The sequence below is a fragment of the Ursus maritimus genome, unplaced genomic scaffold, assembly GCF_017311325.1.
Source record: "Ursus maritimus isolate PB19 unplaced genomic scaffold, ASM1731132v1 scaffold_1, whole genome shotgun sequence".
In the NCBI taxonomy this organism is placed as follows: domain Eukaryota; kingdom Metazoa; phylum Chordata; class Mammalia; order Carnivora; family Ursidae; genus Ursus; species Ursus maritimus.
In genome coordinates this window covers 74,218,778-74,240,976 of record NW_024423343.1, presented here as the reverse complement: position 1 = coordinate 74,240,976, position 22,199 = coordinate 74,218,778, and the positions used below count along the sequence as shown (strand labels likewise).

Genomic DNA, 22,199 nt, shown 5'->3' with positions numbered 1-22,199 from the left:
CCGGAGCCCCACAGTTGATATGATTTTAAATGTAGCAAATGATATGAGAATATTTTTGGTTTGTTATATTTACTGTACATGACAGTAAATTAACCAGGTAGTTACTACTCTTTATAGTATAAATAAAAAATATGTTTATGGTATTAATTCTATACTTACATTGAATATCTCTCAATAATTGTGTACTTATCTGTTATGCCTTTTAGAATTTGTGCTTTGGTTATTTTAAGTCACTTTAATATTTTGTTTCCTCTCTGATAATTTTTTTGAACATACACTGTCCATTCTAAAATACACATTTGTTGTGGATACTTTCTATGCAGACCAGATGGGGTTTTTAAGGCTAAGTAACTGATGACTTATTTCATAAAATGGTCCTTTTTGAGAATTTGAGAATTTTTGTTTGTTTGTTTTATATGTTAATATTAATAATTATCTGTTCTGTAAGATGCTTGACAAGCATTACTGTGGGTAGTCCTCGTGGCAAATCTTTAGGTTTGGCATTGTTATTCTCATTTTGTAGATGAGGAAACAGAGGCTTAACAGGTCCCACAGAGGGGCGCATGGGTGGCACAGTCAGTTAAGCGTCTTACTCTTGGTTTTGGCTCGCGTAGTAATCTCAGGGTGGTGAGAGTGAGCCCCGCGACCTCTGTGCTGAGCACAGAGCCTACTTGAGATTCTTTCTCCCTCTGCCCCCCACTTGTGCTCTCTCTCTCAAATAAGTAAATAAATTGTTAAACAGTTTTTTTTAAAGGAATCCACAGGTAGGAGTTGAACAGACTCAGGCCTGTCTGTGTGTCAAGGCTAGTTCTTAACTACTGTGATATGTTGTATTCCAGGATGATTTCTATCTCAGCGGTTTTGACTCCTCTAAAGTGCTGAGTCAGGGTCAATTCCAGGCTGCTCTGTTTGACAACCTGGTGCTCTGCAAAACGGCCTGATAGGGCTTTTTAAGAAAAGAACACAACCTGAAGAAATCAACCAGTTGTCAAGCGCCCAGCAGAGTAGTGACAGATCTAGGATTAGCTGTTAGAATTTTAGCTGCCTGGCTTGTTACACTTCTCATTTATTTAGGCTTTTTGTTCTGAATTCGAAGGTTGATATACACACACACAGACACACACACACACACACACACACATATATATATGGCAACATTAAATAAATCCTATATTTCATGTTATATCTCCTTTATATGAAAAACAAACTATACTGTAATGAAAGTTTCTTTTCCTTCTTCTTCTTTTTAATACAGTGGGATGCATCCTGCTTTTATCTTGGAGTTCACCCCTGTGGCTTGGATTTGTCACTGTAGCATCTGTCTTCGGTCTATGTGTTAACTAGAAATCAAGGGAAGACATGAGGAGGTTCGTTTACTGCAAGGTGGTTCTAGCCACTTCACTGATGTGGGTGCTCGTTGACGTCTTTTTACTCCTGTACTTCAGTGAATGTAACAAATGTGATGACAAGAAGGAGAGATCCCTGCTACCTGCACTCAGGGGTAAGTGCTTATGAAGCAAATGTTGCCTTTATAGAGATGAGAGTTGCGGTGACTCTTGACAAAATGTGAAACTTTGAAATAGGGATTTTTTAAAGCTATTGAGTTAGAGAGCATTTTGGCAGAACTACTAATGTATATTTAACCCTGGGAAAGCTGCCTTACTTGCTTGGCCTCAGGGGTCTTGTTGGAAGAAATGAGAAGAGTCAGCTAACCTCTAAGGTACCTTTCAGTTCTAATAATTCCAATGTGCTGTGACTGTATGGAAAGAACAATTTCATGAACATTCAAATTGGACAGAATTTAAAATTTAGGCTTCCAGAAGCAATAGCCCTTAGAGGCTAAGCACACAACATAAAAAGGAAAAGCTACTAAAGTGAGATGGTGAGGATTGTAGCAAAATGTAAGGACACATGACATCCGTACAGACTTCCAAAACCAAGAAACGAACAAACAACTTTTTAAACAAAACACCTGTTGATGGCCAGATTCAGTCTGCGAGCACCAGATCATCGTCCCATAATTTCAAGTACATTATAAAGTCACTTTAACTCAGTATTTCCTTCTTTAGGGACCAGTTTCAATGACTACATGAGAAACATAAGGATTCTTATAAACAATGATTTATTAGGTCAAGCCATAGGGATTCATTTTCTGCAGTTATTCCAAATAATTTTCTTTATGCTTTTTGTTGACTTCTAGATTTATTAAAATATTTCCATAATATTCCTAGTATAGAACTGCTTCTAATGTACACAGGATGCTTGGAATTAGCTTTATTATCATTGAATTAAAAACATTGTTTATCTTGAAATTTAGTTTACATTAATTCTCTGCTTAGCAAAAGTTTTCTTTATAAATATGATAAAAAGTAAGCTTTGAGTCCCATTTGGAATGTTTGTACCTTTGAGAAAAGTGAATCTAAATTACTGACTTGGGTTTTCATTTGCTTAATGGATGTAGTCAGCTTTTAATGTTACAGATATTTTTGAGATTATTTGTTAATCAAAATATGTGAATACACAGAATTTTATTGATACTATTTGGTTATATGAGGCTTAGGAAACACAGGAGAGCATTTCCAAAAATTAGGTTTTGTTAAAAGAGTATTTTGAACTTTTTTTTTCTTTTTTCTGCTTTAGATTGCAGTAATGCTCTTGCACAATTGGAGAAATTCTGACTATCTTCCTCTTTTTCAAAATGAGTTTCTCTCACTATAATTTTTGACTAGCACAAAAAATTGAGAGAAAGTACTTTGGAAGTGACTGAGCCTAGACCCATTTAGGTAGTTTATATGCATATTTTATGCCTTTATACTGGAATTATTCAAAGAGGAGAACTTTATGAGTCCATCAGTTTTTGATAAATGAACATGGGATTGATATGCTGATCTTTGGTTAAAATCCCAGAAAAAATCCACCTTCTCTGCTTCTTTGTTAAATCAGTTGAGCTACTGCTTGGCTGAAAGTGGAAGTGTGTTTTGATGGATCTCATCCGTTTGGAACGATCACTTTGTCATTTGTTGAATAGAGACATCTAGATTGGTCACAAAAAAATGTCATCATCTGATTCAGCAAAACTATGACAGCTTATTCCGCGAGTACAAAAAAGTGCAGCTTTGCTGATTTAAGTCCTTAATGCTCAGTCTTAAATCTCAAAATGTGAAATTTAATGATGCAAGGCAAAAGTAGTAATTTTTCCTCATACTTAAGTTGTAAAATTAAACTATATTCTCCTTATTTTTAAGGCTTATTTAATGTTGTACATTAATATTTGTCTTGAATAAGTGGAAATAGCCTTTACGGTTTTAATTTTATTTTCTATTGTTACTTCTTATTTTAGAATCTTTATTTAGGATTTGTGCTATATATTTAAAATAGTATTTTATTTACAGGCAGACAATGCTGTGCAAACTGTACTTGACTAAAAATTTTATGCTCTGCACATGCTAAAAACAGGCTTTTTCCTTTAAAAAAGTTGATTCTTCTGGACTTATGTGTCCCCATTATTAAAAAAAAATGTTTGGGGTAGGTGGTTTCTCAGATCCTTTTAGTACTAAATTTTAAACAATTTTAAGTGCCCACTATTAGCATACACTATGAATTAATTTTTGAGACACATTTATTCATTTATTTATCAATTCATCAATTATTTAAGTGCCTATTGAATCAACACTTTGTACACCTTAAGCTTACATAATGTTCTATGTCAACTATATCTCAGAAAAGAAGGGAAAGGGAAAGANNNNAACATAGCCCAGTGATGGACAAAGGAAAGGAAGGTACTAGAATTTTTATGAAATAACAGAGATTACAGGATACTTCTGAATGGGAGAATGCAGAGGTCTTATAAGATTAAAGTGATTAAGACTGTACTATTGGTACAAGGGGTCACAATGGGGAGCCAAACTGCGTAATGGAATAGCACAGAGACTCTAGAAGTAGACTCACATGTGTTCGCACATTCAAAATATGACAAGAGCACCACAGATCAATGGGGGAGGGAAGGGCTGTTTAATAAATGGATCTGAAAATAAGATGGTAATTCATGTGGAAAACATGAAATTGGGTCCCTAACTCGTGTCATAAACCAAGATAAACTTTGGATTTATTAACGTCAATAATAAAACTGCAGGGTAGGGGAGGGGCAGAGGGGAAAGGGAGAGTCCGTCCCCAGCAGGGGATCAATGACCCAGAGATCACAACCTGAGCTGAAACCAAGAGTCAGTCACTTGACCGGCTGAGCCACCCAGGTACCCCATCTCCACAAAACTTTATATAACAATTCATTATTTCTGAAATCTTAACATTCATATATAACCCATCATTCATAGTCATACACTCAGGATTTCTTCCACTTAGACAAATATTTCCTAGTACTACTGTTCATAAAAATAAAAGCTGAAAATAACCCATAGATCTATCAATGGGAAAGTTGATGAATGAATTGTGATATATCAATATAACAGAATAGTTATATTAGCTAAAATGAATATATGAATGCATTTTGATAATATAATAGTTATATCCCTCAAAGATGATAACTAATGATATAGTTTGAAAAGCTAAAACTAAAATTTAAAAATATACATTTTAAGAATATGTAGAGATGCAACAAGCCTCTATAAAGCAAGCAAGATTAATTATGATAATGGAATTTAGGATGTTTATTTTCATGTGTTGGGAGAGACAGGTGCATGAGATGGGGATGAACATTTTGACTGACTATGGGGCATTAGTAGTGTTTAGATTTGTTTCTCATGTGGGTTTGATGTGTCTATTACATTATATTACATGGATAACTAAATGAATAAGAGCCACTGAATGGATTTAAAAGAGCAGACATGATCACATTTGTGTTATGGAAAGATCACTATGGATTCCGTGTGGAGAATGGATTGGAGAAGAGTTGGTCTCTCTAGGGAGGCTGTGTAGGAAGCTGTGGTAGTGTCCCATGAAGTCTGTGTAGACAGTGATGCCTACTTAGGGCAGAGGAATGGTGGTGAGGTGTGACGGAAGTGGGTAAAGTGAAAAGGTATTTGAGATATGGGAGCTGGGTATATGACTGGCTCTGGCAGATATAGGATATGGGAGTGTCAAGGAAGAATCTTGAGTTTCTTGAGGGCATTATTTGGTTCAATTTCCTGAGAGGGGAAAAATGGAGGAGTAGATGAGTTGAGGGTGGACATTGAGTTTATTTTAGACATGTTGAATTTTAGACACCTGTTAGGCAACTGAATGGAATTGTTCAGTAGGAAGTTGGCTACATTATTAAACTCCAAATATCAAACTTAAAAACCAACACTTCTGTGGAAATTTTTTTCTAAAATGGATTGCAGTTTTTCTCTTCTTTATTGAAGAATAAAGCATATGCAATATAATTGAATCTTTGTTACGGAGTCAGCATTATCATTTTCACACATCAATTATTAAATGATGCTGTTTAAAAAAAGATTATTTCAGGGGCGCCTGGGTGGCACAGCGGTTAAGCGTCTGCCTTCGGCTCAGGGCGTGATCCTGGCGTTGTGGGATCGAGCCCCACATCAGGCTCCTCCACTATGAGCCTGCTTCTTCCTCTCCCACTCCCCCTGCTTGTGTTCCCTCTCTCGCTGGCTGTCTCTATCCTGTCGAATAAATAAATAAAATCTTAAAAAAAAAAAGATTTTTTCAGGGACTTTATGCAAGCACATAGACCTGTTCCGATATTAAATACAGACATGTAAATCCTTTTTCTTTTCCTTCTTACTAAAGGATTGCTTTTTGATACCGTAAGTACTTGTTAGGGGAGCATGTTAACTTTTTCATGCCGCTATGGGGCCACCTAGAATTAAAACGCACTGAAGGATATTTCTAACTCTTAACTGGTATGGAATACTAACTAGTGGTACTCCCAAGATGAAAGAATTAGATATTTGAGAGAAGAGGTATTTAAAAAGACCAGTGCTGCTGTCTTGAAACACATCTAGAAACACTTTGGACAAATTTGAGGTTGTGTGGTAGGTTTACATGAGCCCTCTGCCAAAGCGGATCCTACTCTTTGCTGACCCACTAAGGGCCTATGTCTGAGGGCCAGTTAATTAATATTTCTGGGTCTCGTTGCCGTCTGCAAAATTAAATGAATATGAGTCATGATTTTAAAAATCCTGGTCTTCAAATGAATGATTATATGTTTCTAGCTATTTTTTTTTTCCAATGAAACTATGACAAACTCTTTTACTATCTAACTTTTGGTCAGTCCGTAAATAATGTGTGATCTGAGATGAGAAGTAGTGATATGGAAGTGATACGAAGCAAGGATTTTGCTTAGAAACCCCAGAGGCAGGGCACCTGGGTGGTTCAGTTGGTTAAGTGCTGGACTCTTGATTTAGGCTCAGGTGATGATCTCGGGGTAGTGAGGTCAAGCCCAGTGCCAGGCTCTACACTAAGCAGGGAATCTGTGCCAGATTCTCTCTCTCCCTCTGCTCCTCCCCCCGTCTAAAGTAAATACATCTTTAAAAGAAAAAAGAAACCCCAGAGGGGTTCCTATTATTACAGAGAACAGAAAGGGTATAAATTTATGATATTCAAGATGGGAAGGAACCTACCTTTCTTTACCTGATCCTGAGTCATTAGCGTCTTGCACATACTTAGGGAATGAAATGAAATTTACTTTAAAAAGGGGAGGATATCTAAGAAAGAATTGTTGCTTGTATGTAAACAAAGATAAGTACATAGCCAATAGTGATCACAATAATAATAATTATAGGCTCTTAACTATTCTAAATTATTTGCAAATGTTGATTCATTAATTTTTTGCCAAAAAGTCTGTGAAGTAAGCATTCTTCTTTTACATATGAAGAAACTGAGGCAGAGTGAGTGTATGGGAAAAATACTCCTGTGTTTTCCTTTACTCACACATACAATACCACTAATACCAGATGTGTGGGCCTTTTCTCCACACCAAGCAATTGTCTATATCAGCTGAGTGTCCTCCAATTCTGATACTATCTACTTGGTGTTAACATCAGATCTCACAAGGTAAGGGCTCAGTCCCATAGGATTGCCCCCACTTCAGATACCAATTACAAGTCCCAGATTGTTACCTGTACTTCTGATCCACAAGCTATAAATTGGGGTTTCCATGATGCCCTCTTGACGTTTGGTGATTTTCTAGAATGTCTCACAGAAATCAGAAAAATGGCTACTTACATTTATCAGTTTATTATAAAAAATATGATAAAGGACTGAAAGTTCCAAGCCTGTAATCATGGCTGGGTCTTTCTGATGACCAGTCCCCAGCCAGGAGTCATTTAGGAGCCCACCAAGAGTTGCCTCATTAGAACAAAAGATACTTCTTCTTTTTTTTAATATTTACTTTTTAAGTTTAAATTCAAGTTAGTTAACATATAGCATAGTATTGGTTTCAGAAGTAGAATTTAGTGATTCATCGCTTACACATAACACCTCGTACTCACCTCAACAAGTGTCTTCCTTAACACCCATCATCCATTTAGCCCATCCCCCACTTCCCTACACTCCAGCAGCCCTCCCTTACAAAAGACATTTCTATCATACAGGAAATTGCAAGGGATTTAGGAGCTCTGTGTCAAAGACCAAATATTAGAACAAGAGATGCTCCTAGTGGTCTTATTACTTAGGAAATTACAAGGGTTAGAGATGCTCTCTGCCAGCAACTGGAAGTAGAGACTACACACACGGACACACACACACACACACACACACACACACTGTATATATATTTTATATATAAGATTAGTTTTTTTCCATGGTGAGATTAACGGGGAGTGCCAGAATTTTCACAATCAATAGAATAGGATTTGGTTATTAGGTGTTGGTTATTAACACCTTTATTAAATAAAGGACTCTGTTATCAATAAATGTCAGTTTGTACTAGAGTTCGAGTCATGCTTTCATTTGGATACCAGGATGGAATACATATTCTGAAAATTTGAAATGACTGTTTTGTCTTCACTCAGAGGCACTATGGACCCTGCTAGATCTCCCTGGCTAGTAGGATATATAAATTCCAGTCAGGAAAATATTTCCTAGGGATCCTCTGATTTCAGATCATTTATAGAGCAGTATCACTTTATCTGGCATTTTAAGGTTTTACAAAGTTACCGTTAACCATTCGTGTCCCTTAAAACCTTTTCACTGCGGCTCTGAATTGGGGAAAATCAGGAAAATGAATGGAATTGCTGACCAGCAACCCCGATTTGATATTTCCATGTTTCCCTTCATCCTGCCTGGGAGAATAACTGTTTTTTGTTTTTTTTTTTTTCCCCTTCATAAATCCAAGGACACAGGTAGCCTTGTTCTCTTGGAGTCTTGACAGTGGACTATTGCATCAGCCCTTCCTTTTATTTATCTCTAGATGATCTCCTCATAACATTAACAATGAGCCCTACAATCATATAGTAAACAGTGAATGCTTGTTGGTTTTGTTTGATTAATCTTTGGTGCTTCAGAGAGGAATTCCTGCGTGCAGGTGTGAGGGAAAACTAAAGACTGGTGAAGTAAAGTGTTAAAACTAACACCAAGTTTTCCTTATTTTAAAAAAAAAAATATGGTTTCATCTTTTGGGGGCAGGGAAGGTGAGTGGGATTGATTAAAATGCATTGTCGGTATTGGAATTGCCCTTAATAAATTATGATGACTGCTGGAACTTTCAGGCAATAATATTTATAGTCATACAAAAAGTAGGGCATATAGACACAGTTTGAATGGAGAACATATATTTCCCAGATAATTTTCAATCAAATTTAAAACTAGTGTTCAAAAATCTATGGGCCTTAAAAATTATGGCCCTTGATATTTGCTTTGGCCTTTCATGCTTTATCCATAAGTCACTCTGATCCCTCTGCCAGTCCACATAGACATGTTAATGTTAAGAATGAAAATGAATTGTTATAATGAGTAATTATTAGGTTTACTGTGTCAGGTGTTCTACATATATTGTTTTGGTAAATTCTCAATGTAGCATTGAGGATACGTACTATTATTATCCTCATTTTCATATGCGAAACTGTGACCTAAAATGGTTCAATTAAATTCCCCAAGGTTGAAAAACTGGTAAGAGGGAAGAAAGGACTCTCAACCTGGTTTGTCAGACTTCTGAACCCAGACTTTGAATCATATTCTATGCCCCTGAATTAGGTGTGCCTAGACTCCTTTTACGTAAAAGAGTCACAACATTTATATGCTAATTTATGAAATATTTACACAAATAGGGATATTTCTGGAGTACGTAGAAGGAGGTGGCCACTGACCTTGGGTAAAAAAATATCTTATTTAACATACTTAAGAGAAAAGTATTCTGGCAGGCTCACCTTGCCTTATTTCAGACTTTAGCAATTTTGCATTTATTGAATCTCTACAATATATTAATTTATGTTGCAATTTTCCTCAGCAGTTCTCTTTGGGGCTAAGCCTCTGAAGTCTTAGCAAGAATAGTTAAAAGTCGTAAACAGCAGTGAAACATTATTTTTTTTTCCCAAAGCTTAATAGGACCAATTGGTACAATTCTTTCATCCATTTATTCAATGAAAGTACTGGGCTAGATGTTCTGAAATATACAGAATTTAAACAAATAGAACATTTGCCTTCAAGAATCACAGCCTGGTGGAGAAAGGACATATACGTACACGATGTAAACTTAAATAACTGCATTACACAATAGGAAGTAGTGGCTTTTGTGAGAGGGATACCAAATGAACTACTAGGAGAGCCCTTGAAAAACATAAATTACATGGACATGTGAAAATTGGGAGGGAGTGAATACAGGAGGAAATAAAATGCCAGAAGAAAGCTATTGCCTTTTTCAAAGTGAGGCTATAAGAGAACAGTGAATTGGTTGATTGAGGCAGAATCAGACATAAAGGAGATTTCTAGATTTTAGGTTGAAAGTTGGAATAGAGACAGAGTTTAAAGGACTTTGAGTGCTGGAGAAAGAAAAAAATCTAACTTTGTTCTCTAGGAAATGGGGGACCACTGAAGGTTTCTGGAAAAGGAAAGATGTTAATCATCAGCTGGTGGTTTAGAGGGAGAGTGTAATGCTGTTAGTTACATATGCAACACAATAGCATGAACACATTTTTATCTTTATATAAAGTCTCAGACATTAACGTTTTATTCATTAATTAAAACGACTTGAATTTCATGGTAAGTTAATGAAATATTAAGTCATTTAAATTGTTCATTTTGCAAATTAGTTGGAACAAGAACATTTCCATTTCCAAATTCAGATGTTGTTTTAGAAAGTTTACTACTCAAAATCTTTACTAATTTAGTATTAAATAAGCTGAGACAATTCTTTCAATAAACATTGGAATGCTTGATTTACATCAGAGCTGGGGATAGGAAGATAAAGAAGCCATTCTTATTTTCACGTTTAGAAAGGGAGAAGGGCATGAAAAAATGTTCAAAATCATTAGCCATCAAGGAAATTCAAATCAAGACCACACTGAGATACCACCTTACGCCAGTTAGAATGGCAAAAATAGACAAGGCAAGAAACAACAATTGTTGGAGAGGATGTGGAGAAAGGGGATCCCTCCTACATTGTTGGTGGGAATGCAAGTTGGTACAGCCACTCTGGAAAACAGTGTGGAGGTCCCTTAAAAAGTTAAAAATTGAGCTACCCTATGATCCAGCCATTGCACTACTGGGTGTTTACCCCAAAGATACAGACGTAGTAAAGAGAAGGGCCATATGCACACTAATGTTCAGAGCAGCAATGTCCACAATAGCTAAATCGTGGAAGGAGCCGAGATGCCCTTCAACAGATGACTGGATTAAGGAGTTGTGGTCCATATATACAATGGAATATTACCCAGCTATCAGAAAGAACGAGTTCTCAACATTTGCTACAACATGGACGGCACTGGAGGAGATAATGCTAAGTGAAATAAGTCAAGCAGAGAAAGACAACTATCATATGATTTCTCTCATCTATGGAACATAAGAACTAGGATGATCAGTAGGGGAAGAAAGGGATAAAGAAAGGGGGGGTAATCAGAGGGGGGAATGAAACATGAGAGACTATGGACTATGAGAAACAAACTGAGGGCCACAGAGGGGAGGGGGGTGGGGGAATGGGATAGGCCGGTGATGGGTAGTAAGGAGAGCACGTATTGCATGGTGCACTGGGTGTTATACACAACTAATGAATCATGGAGCCTTATATCGGAAACCGGGGTTTTACTGTATGGTGACTAACATAGTATAATAAAAAATCATTATTAAAAAAAAAAAGAAAGGGAGAAGGGAATTCAGAATTGTATGAATGAAATGTCAGCATATCAATGCTATACTATCAGGAGGAAAGAGAATATATGACATGAAAAGAAAAAAAAATCAGTAAGACATTATCTGTCTTTTGAGGGCTGGATGTAATTTTCAATTCCTTAAGGACTTGAGTTGATTGAGTAGAGGGTGATGGGCGAAAACTATTTGCCAAATAGTCCACCAACAAAATGCGAATGGACATATTTCATCTTGAACAACTGGAAACCATCATTGCTGAAGGGCTCTACTGCAGCAGAGACAACTGGCTATGTAGAATTTTTATCAGTTTGATCCTCTTCTATCTTTAGCACCTAAACCATTGCCTGGCTCATAGTGGCAATGAATAATTATTGAATGAATGAAGAATGAATGCATGACTTGTTTGATACTTTCCAAGGATTCTTATGATTATAGAATGTGCAGTTTAAGTTGATGATTAAGAAATTTGAAATAATTATCATGGCAAGTATTATTTGTTTTTATTGTTTACATACATAGTCCAATCTATTTCTTTTATCCTTTATTGGTACATATAATATGATTGACAACCCAAATTGACACATTTATAGCCAGGGGACTGTCTTTTTTCCTTCAGAATTTGTCTTGTGTTACACTGAACATACTGTCCCTGTGATGCAGGGACATATAAGATCACTGCATGTTGACATGTGGCATTTCTCCAGATAGAACAGGTGTATCGTGTGGGATACGTGGAATGAATCAATACATAGAGGACACAGAGGAATGTTTATAGAAGTTAGATTAAGGACTTTTGAAAAAAAGATGTAAGTATGTGGTAAATTTAATTTATCTGTAAAAAGAAGATAGGGGAAATGGAGATGATGGAAAATGAATATAAGAAAGTAATACTGGAAAGCTTTAAAAATGAAAAATCCAATCAAAAAGGAAAATTACGGAGAATAAGATAATGTAACTGTAGAACAGGAGCCATGGTTAGTCAATAAGTAAGGCTATATGTAAATATAGCTTTGGGAATGATTGAGGAGAGTATTTGGTTAAAGAATATTTTTTTAAAATAAATTTTATTGAGGTATAATAGAATGCTCAACTTGAAGCGTACAGTTTGATTAGTTTTGACAAATGAATCCCAGGGTTCAACCTCATAATCAGATATGTACCCCAAAATATTTCCTTATACCCCTGTGCAGTCAATTTCCTCCACTCTAGTTAAAGACAACCACTGATCTGGTTTTGTGACTATTGGTTAGTTTTGCTTATTCTAGAAAATCTGATGAGTGGAAACGTACAGTATGAACTCCTCTGTATCTGGCTGCTGTATCTGCTCAGCATAAGGGTTTGAGCTTAATCCATGCTTATTGAGTGTATCAGTAGTTATTGCTGAGAAGTTTCCTATTACTTATCGTACATACTATAATTTGTTTACCCTTTCACCTGATGTCGGACATGAGTTTGTTCCACAGCTGTTATGCATAAAGCTGCTGCATTTGTACAAGAATCTTTGTGTGGACATATGTTTTCACAACTCTTGGGTAATATCAAGGAGAGGTAGTGCTGAGTCATATGCTAAGTGTGTTTTAATTTGGTAAGATAATGCCAGTTTATTTTTTCAGGTTGTTAAAACTATTTGCTATTCTTATCAGTAACATAAGAGAGATCTGGTTACTCCACATCCTGGCCAACACTTCATAGCCAGTGCTTTAAATTTTAGCTATTTTAGTAAACTTGTGATAATATCTCATTTGATTTAATTTGCATGTCCTGGTAACTAGTGGTATTGAGTAACTTCTCATGGTTGCTGTTTTTTTTTTTTTTTTTCCCAGTCTTTTATGAAGTGTCTGTCAAATGCTTTTGCCTATTTTGTAATTGAGTTGTTTGTGGCTTGCTTTTAAAAATTTTTTAAAAATAGTGTCTTTCAAACAACAGAGATTTTTAATTTTGATGAAGTCCAGTGTATCATTTTTATTTCTTTCATTGGTCTTTTAGTGTCCTAAGAAATATTCGCCTATACCAATGCCATGATAACTTTTTTTTTAATCTGTGTATTTTTCCCAGAGGATTTATGGCTTTAGCCTATAAGCTTTGACTTAATTTTTGAGTACGGTGTGAGAAGAGTCAAGATTACTTTTTACCTAAAATAAAAACCCAGCTGTTCCAGAAACATTTGTTTCTTAAAGATAAAAAAGACATGGTTTTAGAAATAAGCATGATATTTTCATGTATATTCCTCAGTATAAACCTATACATTTTCCTATTTTTAAAGATTTTAGTTAATTATTTGAGAGAGAGAGAACATGTGTGTGCATGAGAAAGAGAGAGGACTTGCAGGAGAAGGGCAGAGGCAGAGAGAGAAAGATGCAGATTCCCTCTGAGCTGAGTTGTGAGCCTGCCTCAGAACTCCATCCTAGGACCCTGGGATCATGACCCAAGCTGAAGGCAGACACTTACCCAACTGAGCCACCAACATGCCCCTATTTCTTATATGAATGATTTGATTACAAATATTTGAGTTTACGTTCTCAAATTTATTGCATATCATATATGTGATGTAAATTTTGTTATATAACTTGAAAAGTACCCAAATGTTACTAACCAAATCTTCTTTAGTCATTTTGATTTGAAGGCAAAAGAAAATCTAACATAAAACTATGTTTTAAAAAAGTACTGTTTTTCTTTCTTTCTTTCTTTCTCTCTTTCTCTCCCTTTCTTCTTTCCTTCCTTCCTCCCTTTCTTCTTCCCTTCCTCCCTCCTCCCTTTCTCCTTCCCTCTCTCCCTCCCTCTCTCTCTCTTTTCTTTTCCTTCCTTCCTTCCTCCCTCCCTCCCTCTCCCTCTCTCTCTTTCTTTCTTTCTTTCTTTCTTTCTTTCTTCTTTCCTTCTCTTCTCTTCTCTTCTCTTCTCTTCTCTTCTCTTCTCTTCTCTTCTCTTCTTTCTTGATTCCATTCATTCATTTGACAGAGAGAGAGAGAGAGTGTGTACAAGCAGGGGGAGCTGCAGGCAGAGGGAGAGGGAGATGCAGGCTCCCTGCTGAGCTGAGAGCCCTATGTGGGGCTAGGTCCCAGGACCCTGAGATCACGACCTGAGCTGAAGGCAGATGCTTAACTGACTGAGCCACCCAAGCACTCTAGTACTATTTTTCTACAATAAGTATTTATTGTAGAAGAAATTTAAAATACAAATAAAAATAAGAAAAATAACCAGGAATTTCACCCAGAAATTGGCATCATAAGATAAAATTTAATATTTTAACTTTTTTGATCAATAGAGCATGAGTATTTTGTACTACATGAAATATTTATTCAAAACATTTTAATGGCTGCATAATATTTTATATGTATATACTATAATTTTCATAATTAACTACTTTTTATTAATTTTTGTAGATCACTTCTAATTTTTTTTAACCACAGAATAATGTTATAAAACATTTTTAGGAAGCTTGAAAATATTGAAAATGTTGCTGATTATATTCTTAAGCTAGATTCTTGGTTATGGGATTTACTTTTTTAAAGGTATACATACTTTTCAAAGACTCTTCATATTTGTATCTTTGTTTCTTTGGTAAAATACCCAGTAGTGCAACTGCTGGGTCATAGGTTAGTTCTATTTTCAACTTTTTGAGGAACCTCCCTACTGTTTTCCAGAGTGGCTGCACCAGCTTGCATTCCCACCAGCAGTGTGGGAGGATTCACCTTTCTCGGCATCACCAACATCTGTCATTTCCTGACCTGTTGATTTTAGCTATCCTGACTGGTGTGAGGTGGTATTGTGTTGTGGTTTTGATCTGTACTTCCCTGATGCCAAGTGATTTTGAGCATTTTTTTGTTGTCTATTGGCCATTTGGATGTCTTCTTTGGAAAAATGTCTGTTCATGTCTTTTGCCCCTTTCTTGACTGGATTATTTGTTCTTTGGGTGTTGGGTTGGTAAGTTCTTTATAGATTTTGGATATGTCATTTGCAAATATCTTCTCCCATCCTGTTGGTTGTCTTTTGGTTTTGTCAGCTGTTTGCTATGTAAAAACTTTTTTGATGAAGTCCTAATAGTTCATTTTTGCCTTTGCTTCCCTTGCCTTTGGAGACGTGTCTAGCACGAAGTTGTGGCTGAGGTTGAAGAGGTTGCTGCCTGTGTTCTCCTCTAGGGTTTTGATGGATTCCTGTCTTACATTTAAGTATTTCATCCATTTTGAGTCTATTTTTGTGTATGGTGTAAGGAGATGGTCCAGTTTCATTCTTCTATATGTGGTTGTCCAATTTTCCCAACACCATTTGTTGAAGAGAGACTGCTTTTTTTCCATGGGATATTCTTTTCTGCTTTGTCAAAGATTAGTTGACCATAGAGTTGAGGGTCCATTTCTGGGTTTTTTATTCTGTTCCATCGATCTCTCTGTCTGTTTTTGTGCCAGTGATCTGAAGGGGCACCTGCACTCCACTGTTTATAGCAGCAATGTCCATAATAGCTAAACTATGGAAAGAGTCCAGATGTCCATCGACAGATGAATGGATAAAGAAGATGTGGTGTGTGCGTGTGTGTGTGTGTGTGTGTGTGTATATATATTATTATAAATTATAATATATAAAATATATTTATATAATATTATTTTGCTAAGTGAAATAAGTCAACCAGAGAAAGACAATTATCATATGATCTCACTGATATGTGGAATCTAAGAAACAAAACAGAGGGTCATAGGGGAAGAGATGAAAAAATAAAACAAGATGAAACCAGAAAGGGAGACAAACCATAAGAGACTCTTAATCATAGGAAACAAACTGAGGTTTGCTGGAGGGGATGGGGGTGTACGGATGGGGTGACTTGGTAATGGACATTGGGGAGGGTGTGTGTTATAATGAGCACTGGGTATTATATAAGACTGATGAATCACAGGCCTGTACCTCTGAAACCAATCATACATTTTATGTTAATTAATTGAATTTAAGTTTAAAAAATGTTTAAAAAAATAAGCAAAAGGCTCTAATGACTTCCTGGAAAGACTTATAATCTTCACATCTCATCATCAGTGTATAGACCACTTATCTCACCACAATATTTATAATTTTAATGAGAGTACTTTCTTTTTTTAAAGATTTATTTATTTATTTGAGAGAGAGAGCAGGACAGATGGACAGAGGAAGAGGGAAAGAGAGAATATCTTGAGCAGACTCCTGCAGAACATGGAGCCCAACGGATGCAGGGCTCCATTCCACAACCCTGAGATCATGACCTGAGCTGAAATCAAGTCCGACAAAACCGACTGAGCCACCCAGGTGCCCCTAATTAGAATACTATTAATCACAATTTTTTAAAGGTTTCACCTTTTATTGTACTTACATTTAAATGTTACCATTAAATACTGAGTATAAATATGCTGGCCTTATGTACAGATTTTTGAAATAAAAAAGATAAATGGATGGTTGGCTTAAAAATGTGGTATATTAGTCACTGTCAACAATGACAAAATCTAAGTAGTGGTAAAATTCTGCCTCTATACTATGACGCATTTAGTGGTACAAGTAAACTCCTTGGAGACGGGAAGGAAAGTGTAAAACTTTGAGCCTCAGTTGAAGGAAAAACCTGTCCAGGAGTGAATGGAGAGGTCCTTGTAATCCCCAGTTCTTTTGGTTTTTCTGTTTTTAAACTTTTTTTTTTTTAATTGAATGATTTGATCCATATGTATTTTATTTTTGTGTAGGAATGAGGATGTCTTATTTTCAGTAATTACTTGTGACATGTATATCTTCCCTCTCATTACTGATTTGTTGTAATGTTAAAATGAACATGTGGAAAATCTTTATATTTACCTAGGTCTTTATATCTGCGTATTCATTTGATTCCATTGATTGTCTGCTAAATCATTCCCAGAGCTAAACTATTTTGATTATTTAACTTTATATTATCTGATGAAACACTTGACAAATTTGCAGACTGCTCTAGTGTGGAGAATGAGAATACTGCAGTTCTAACCTTGGCTTTGCTACTCAGTGTCTTCCCCGTATCACTCTTGATCTGTAAAATGAGAAGCTTGGTGCAGACTTATTCTTTTTCCATACTTAAGAACTATAATTTTTTTCATGATAACAAATGGGAAATATTATGTTATTACTGAATCTTACCATATTTAAATATAAAAACGTCTGATAAAATAAAATCAGGCTGTGGAAATGTACAGAATATGCATCTAAAAACTATATTTGGCATTACTATAAGCAGTTTCCTTTATTTTATTTTATTTTATTTTATTTTATTTTATTTTTTGTTTTGTTTTGTTTTGTTTTATACTTTTTGGAAATACATTCAGATGTGTTTTCTTATAGGTCTGTCATACCGATTCCATTAGGTTGGTAAATATGAGTGGGGATATTGGACATAAAATATTATAATGGCAAGAACACTGATGTTATGGGTCTAAGATCTGAATTTCATTATGGTTCTGTACTTAACCAAAAGTGTGACCCAGGTAGAATTTCACTTCTCTCTTTTACAGATTAAATAGATATACTAAAAAAATTTCTTTAAGGATCATAAAAGACAGAGAAAGACAGTGCACAATATTTACCTGAAGTTAATAGCTCTAAAAACAAAACCTTGTTCTTTAAAACCACTTTTCAAATATTGTTTAATTACAAATCACTAAAATATAATGTATGATTCTTTCTTTGGAAGATAAATCCTTCTTTCAATTTATAGTAATGCATAATATTTATTTAAAAAGTGTTTTTTCAATGTGGAAAAATATAACAGAGGATATAAATAACATGTACAAGCCAGCCACAGATAGACTATTTTAATTAGAGTTTTGGTTTATTTCTTTATATTTCTAATAGGGATTCTACTTTATTTTATTTCCTGTACCCTGCTTTAATTCTCTCGATTTATATTTTCCACATTTATTTGCATCATCAAATATTCCTTAAAACAATTTTATTGGCTGTATATTATTCTAATACATCATAATTTATGTAAGCATTTCTCTCTGTCTTTTAAAAGGGGAAAAAATTAAAAATCTTTCTTTATTAGTTCCTCATTTATAACTGCCCTTATTATTCGCCGCCAGATAGTATGGTTCTTTTGTAGTCTTCTCTCCTTTAATCTGTGAATTGTAATTTATTTCATTATTAATGTGCCTATTCCGAGCATGCCTAATTCTACCTATTATTTATTATATGAGCTGTGAACTAGATCTCAAAAGATTCCATTCCAGGAGGTGAGGACTGTTCTTGAGGAAATTGGCACCCTTGCTCATTGGAAGGATTCTGTGCATTCACATCTTCACCATCATTAGAGCTACCACTTATTGTCTTCTTTACGCCAAGACGTAACACTCCAAGCACCGTGTGCTGTATCATTAAGACTTCAGATATCTCTTTGGAGAGGTTAAGGGAGAATGATCTTGGCAGAGTTTTTTTTTTTCTTTTTTCTTTTGTACTCCGTGTCTTTTTTTTTTTTTTTTTTAAGATTTTATTTATTTATTCAGCAGAGATAGAGACAGCCAGCGAGAGAGGGAACACAAGCAGGGGGAGTGGGAGAGGAAGAAGCAGGCTCACAGTGGAGGAGCCTGACGTGGGGCTCGATCCCGTAACTCCGGGATCACTCCCTGAGCCGAAGGCAGATGCTTAACCGCTGTGCCACCCAGGCGCTCCTGTACTCCATGTCTTTGAATTAACTCTCTTCAATACAGACCACACCAGTCAGATTCTTCCTACCGTGACTTCACCAAATGTGCTTTTATGAGAGCCACTTTATGAAGTCTCCGTCTTGTTAAATCCAAATGCCAAATCTCAGCCTTTAACTTACTTGACAATGAATAACATCTGAAACAGCTAGTGATTTCTACTTCCTTGTAATATTTTGTTCTTGTCTTAAAGGCTGTCAGACTCCCCTGATTTTTTACCTCACTGACTGCTCCTTCTCAGTCTCCTTTACAAGCTCTTTCTCTACACCTTACGTGGGAATGTTGAGGTAACCCAGGAGATAGGATTCAATTTATCTGTTCTTTATCTGTGCTTACTCCTTTAGCGATCTCATCTAATCTGATCTATTTGCTTTATAGGCTGTCTTATAATTTTACAACTTCCAAATTTATATATGCGTCACACACTTTTCACCTAAATTTACATTTTAGACATTTATGACCAAGGCTTACGTGATATAGTCTGTTGGATTCTAAGACATATCTCAGACTTACTGAGTCTAAAATTGAACTTTTGATCCTCCACCAAAAGCTTCTCTACCTGTAGTCTTCTCTCTCAGTTTTTATCAGAACCAACACTCCAGTTGCTTGAGCCAGAAATCTCAATCATCCATAACTTTTCTTTTCCCCACATTCCATTTTAGCAGATCCTATTTATTCTTCCTTCAAATGTATTCAGAATTCAAATACTTCTCACCAGTTCACTGGTTTCCCTGCTTTTATCCTTGCTCACCTGTAATCTATTCTCAGCAGACCAGCTAAAGTGATTCTTTTAAAACCTAAATCAGATCATGCCATTCCTATGCCAAAACTACTTCATTAACTCTGTCATTCAGAGTAAAAGTGAGAGTTCTCAAATGGCCTAACCAAATTCTAAACACCTGAACTGAAGTCACCACCAACCACAAGTCCTGTTAATCTCCCCTAGTTCATTCTACTCCATTCACCCTGGCTTTTTTGCTGTGGAGTTTGTTGGAATATGTCACCTTATGGCTTTTGCACTTACTGACTCTTCTGTCTGTAATGTTCTTTCTCTAGGTATCCTTATGTCTTACTTTTCTCCCTCATTTTTCTTGGATATTTCCTCAAATGTAACTGATAGAGTGTGGCCACTTATGGCATTTACTATTTGAAAATATAAATTGTTCCTTGTCCCTGAAGTCCTTTTCTTTCTTTTCTGTTTTGTTTTATCCTACTGCATTTTTTACCACCCAAAATATTATATATTTTTCTTATTTACATTATTATATTTTCTCCCTCCCTGCTGACAACAATAACATCAGTCTATGTAGTTTACTGCTATGATTCTGGTGCCTATGAGTGCCTGGCACATCAGATGTGTGAATGAGGCAAGGAATACTGAGAGATTACTTGCTTTATGCTACCATGATAAAAGGATCTGTAGAGCAAAAATTCAACTTTTGTTCCAAAAATAAATTACCGCTGGAATCATTTCAAGACTCTAACTAGAAATCTTTACAGAACATAAATAGTATATAAATGTGATCAATATATAAAGAAAGCATGAAGTTTTCAAATATTGGTTTTCTATAGCTGAAAGAATAATGCTTTTTTCACCTAACTTTATAATAACAAAAACGTGTGTATTATTATTATCACATGTGCTATTTTTCATGTTTCATACAAATTGGTAGAATATTTCTAACAAATTGGTGTTATGGGTTGAGTAGTGTCTGAAAAAAATTCATACCTACCTAGAATCTCTAAATGTGACCTTATTCGGAAATTGGATCTTTGCTGATGTTAGTTAAGAGACCATACTGGATTGGGTTGGATCCTCAAGTAATGACTAGTGTCCTTAAAAGAAAAAGAGTGACCAGAGAGAGGTGCACAGAAAGAAGACCATGAAAATGAAAAGAAGACCATGTGAAAGTGGAGGCAGAGACTAGAATTATGCTGCCACAAGTCAAGCAGTACGTTCCAGGAGCTGGAAGAAGCTAGGAAGGAATCTTCCCTAGAGCCTTTGAAAGGAGCATCGCCTTGCTGATAACCTGATTTTGGACATCTAAGCTCCAGAACTGTGAGAGAATAAATTTCTGTTCTTTTAAGCCACGGAATTTGTGGTAATTTGTTATGGCTGCCCTAGGAAACACACACAACTAATAACCATTTTCTAAAATGTTCCACAGCTGTAAAAGTACAAGAGGGAAGACATGGCTTGTGTCAAATCACAAAGTAGTTCAGTCAGAATACTGAAGATGATATAAAGGAATCTTCATCAAGATTAAAGATGCTACAACAAGTACACTCCTCCAGTCTTTTTAACTTCCATATCAGGGTAAAAATAAAATATTTTAGAGTTCTCTGAAGATATGAATATATATTTCAGAAAGTCACCTATACTAGAAAAGAAGTTAGGAAATATTGAGAATATACAACTTTTATTGACTTATATAAGCAGACTTCTGGAATGATCATTTATAATATACAATTTGAAGTTCTCACTTCTCATGACCAAAGGAGCTACAAATGAACTGGAAGCTATGTCACAGTATGTGCATGTAACTCTTTATAGTAAGTACCCAGGGTAAAGCTTAGTAGTATGGATCACTCAGGGTGATCTGTGAAATGGCCTTATTGATAGAACTCACATAACATTTTGGAATTGGTATCTGTATGACAGAGCAAATGAAAAGAATGATATAAAGATAGTTATTAGAGTTTTACGGCTTGTAACAATCTTATAAATCACCTAGTGTATTTTTAAATTTCTCAGAATTTTCAATAACATAGAATACGTTTTTCAAATAAAATCTTATATAAATATATCTTATCAACCAATAAAATAAAATATACGACTCTTATGAATAAAGGAACGGTTAGTGGTCCATAGCCTTTTTTGTTTTGGTGGTGGTTGTTGTTAAAGGAAAGGTTGTTGTTAAAGGAGATCCAAGATGAATCAGTTATCAAAGGTAGACCAGTACTAGAGGCCAAACTAAATCTATTGAGAACCTTGAGGATTCCAACCTAGTGCCCTGTTCAGAAATTATGGTTACTGTGAAAGGGCCTGTACAGTTTGCAACCTTGCTTTTGCCCTCATGAGTTTTATAATATTTCTTCCTGAAATGTATCATTATCACTATACCTAATATCATTAAAAGTTACTGATGTTTACCAAAAATTACCCCAAATCCATGAATACACTATTTTTTATGTGTTCTGATGGAATATATTTTGTAGTTCAATTACTAGAAACTAACCTAAGATTTCTGCAATCCTAAACTGAAGGTA

At 35.6% G+C, this 22,199-nt stretch overlaps 1 protein-coding gene across 2 annotated transcripts in view; it reads left to right on the top strand.

The window, feature by feature from the left end:
• The first annotated feature begins 1,359 nt into the window (after positions 1–1,359).
• GALNT13 (polypeptide N-acetylgalactosaminyltransferase 13) overlaps positions 1,360–22,199 on the top strand; it is a 429,753-nt gene continuing 408,913 nt past the window's right edge. For both annotated transcript variants that reach the window (XM_040644821.1, XM_040644814.1), the window contains exon 1: positions 1,360–1,501. In XM_040644821.1, coding sequence (XP_040500755.1) covers positions 1,360–1,501 — 142 coding nt within the window. The remainder of the gene's footprint in view (positions 1,502–22,199) is intronic.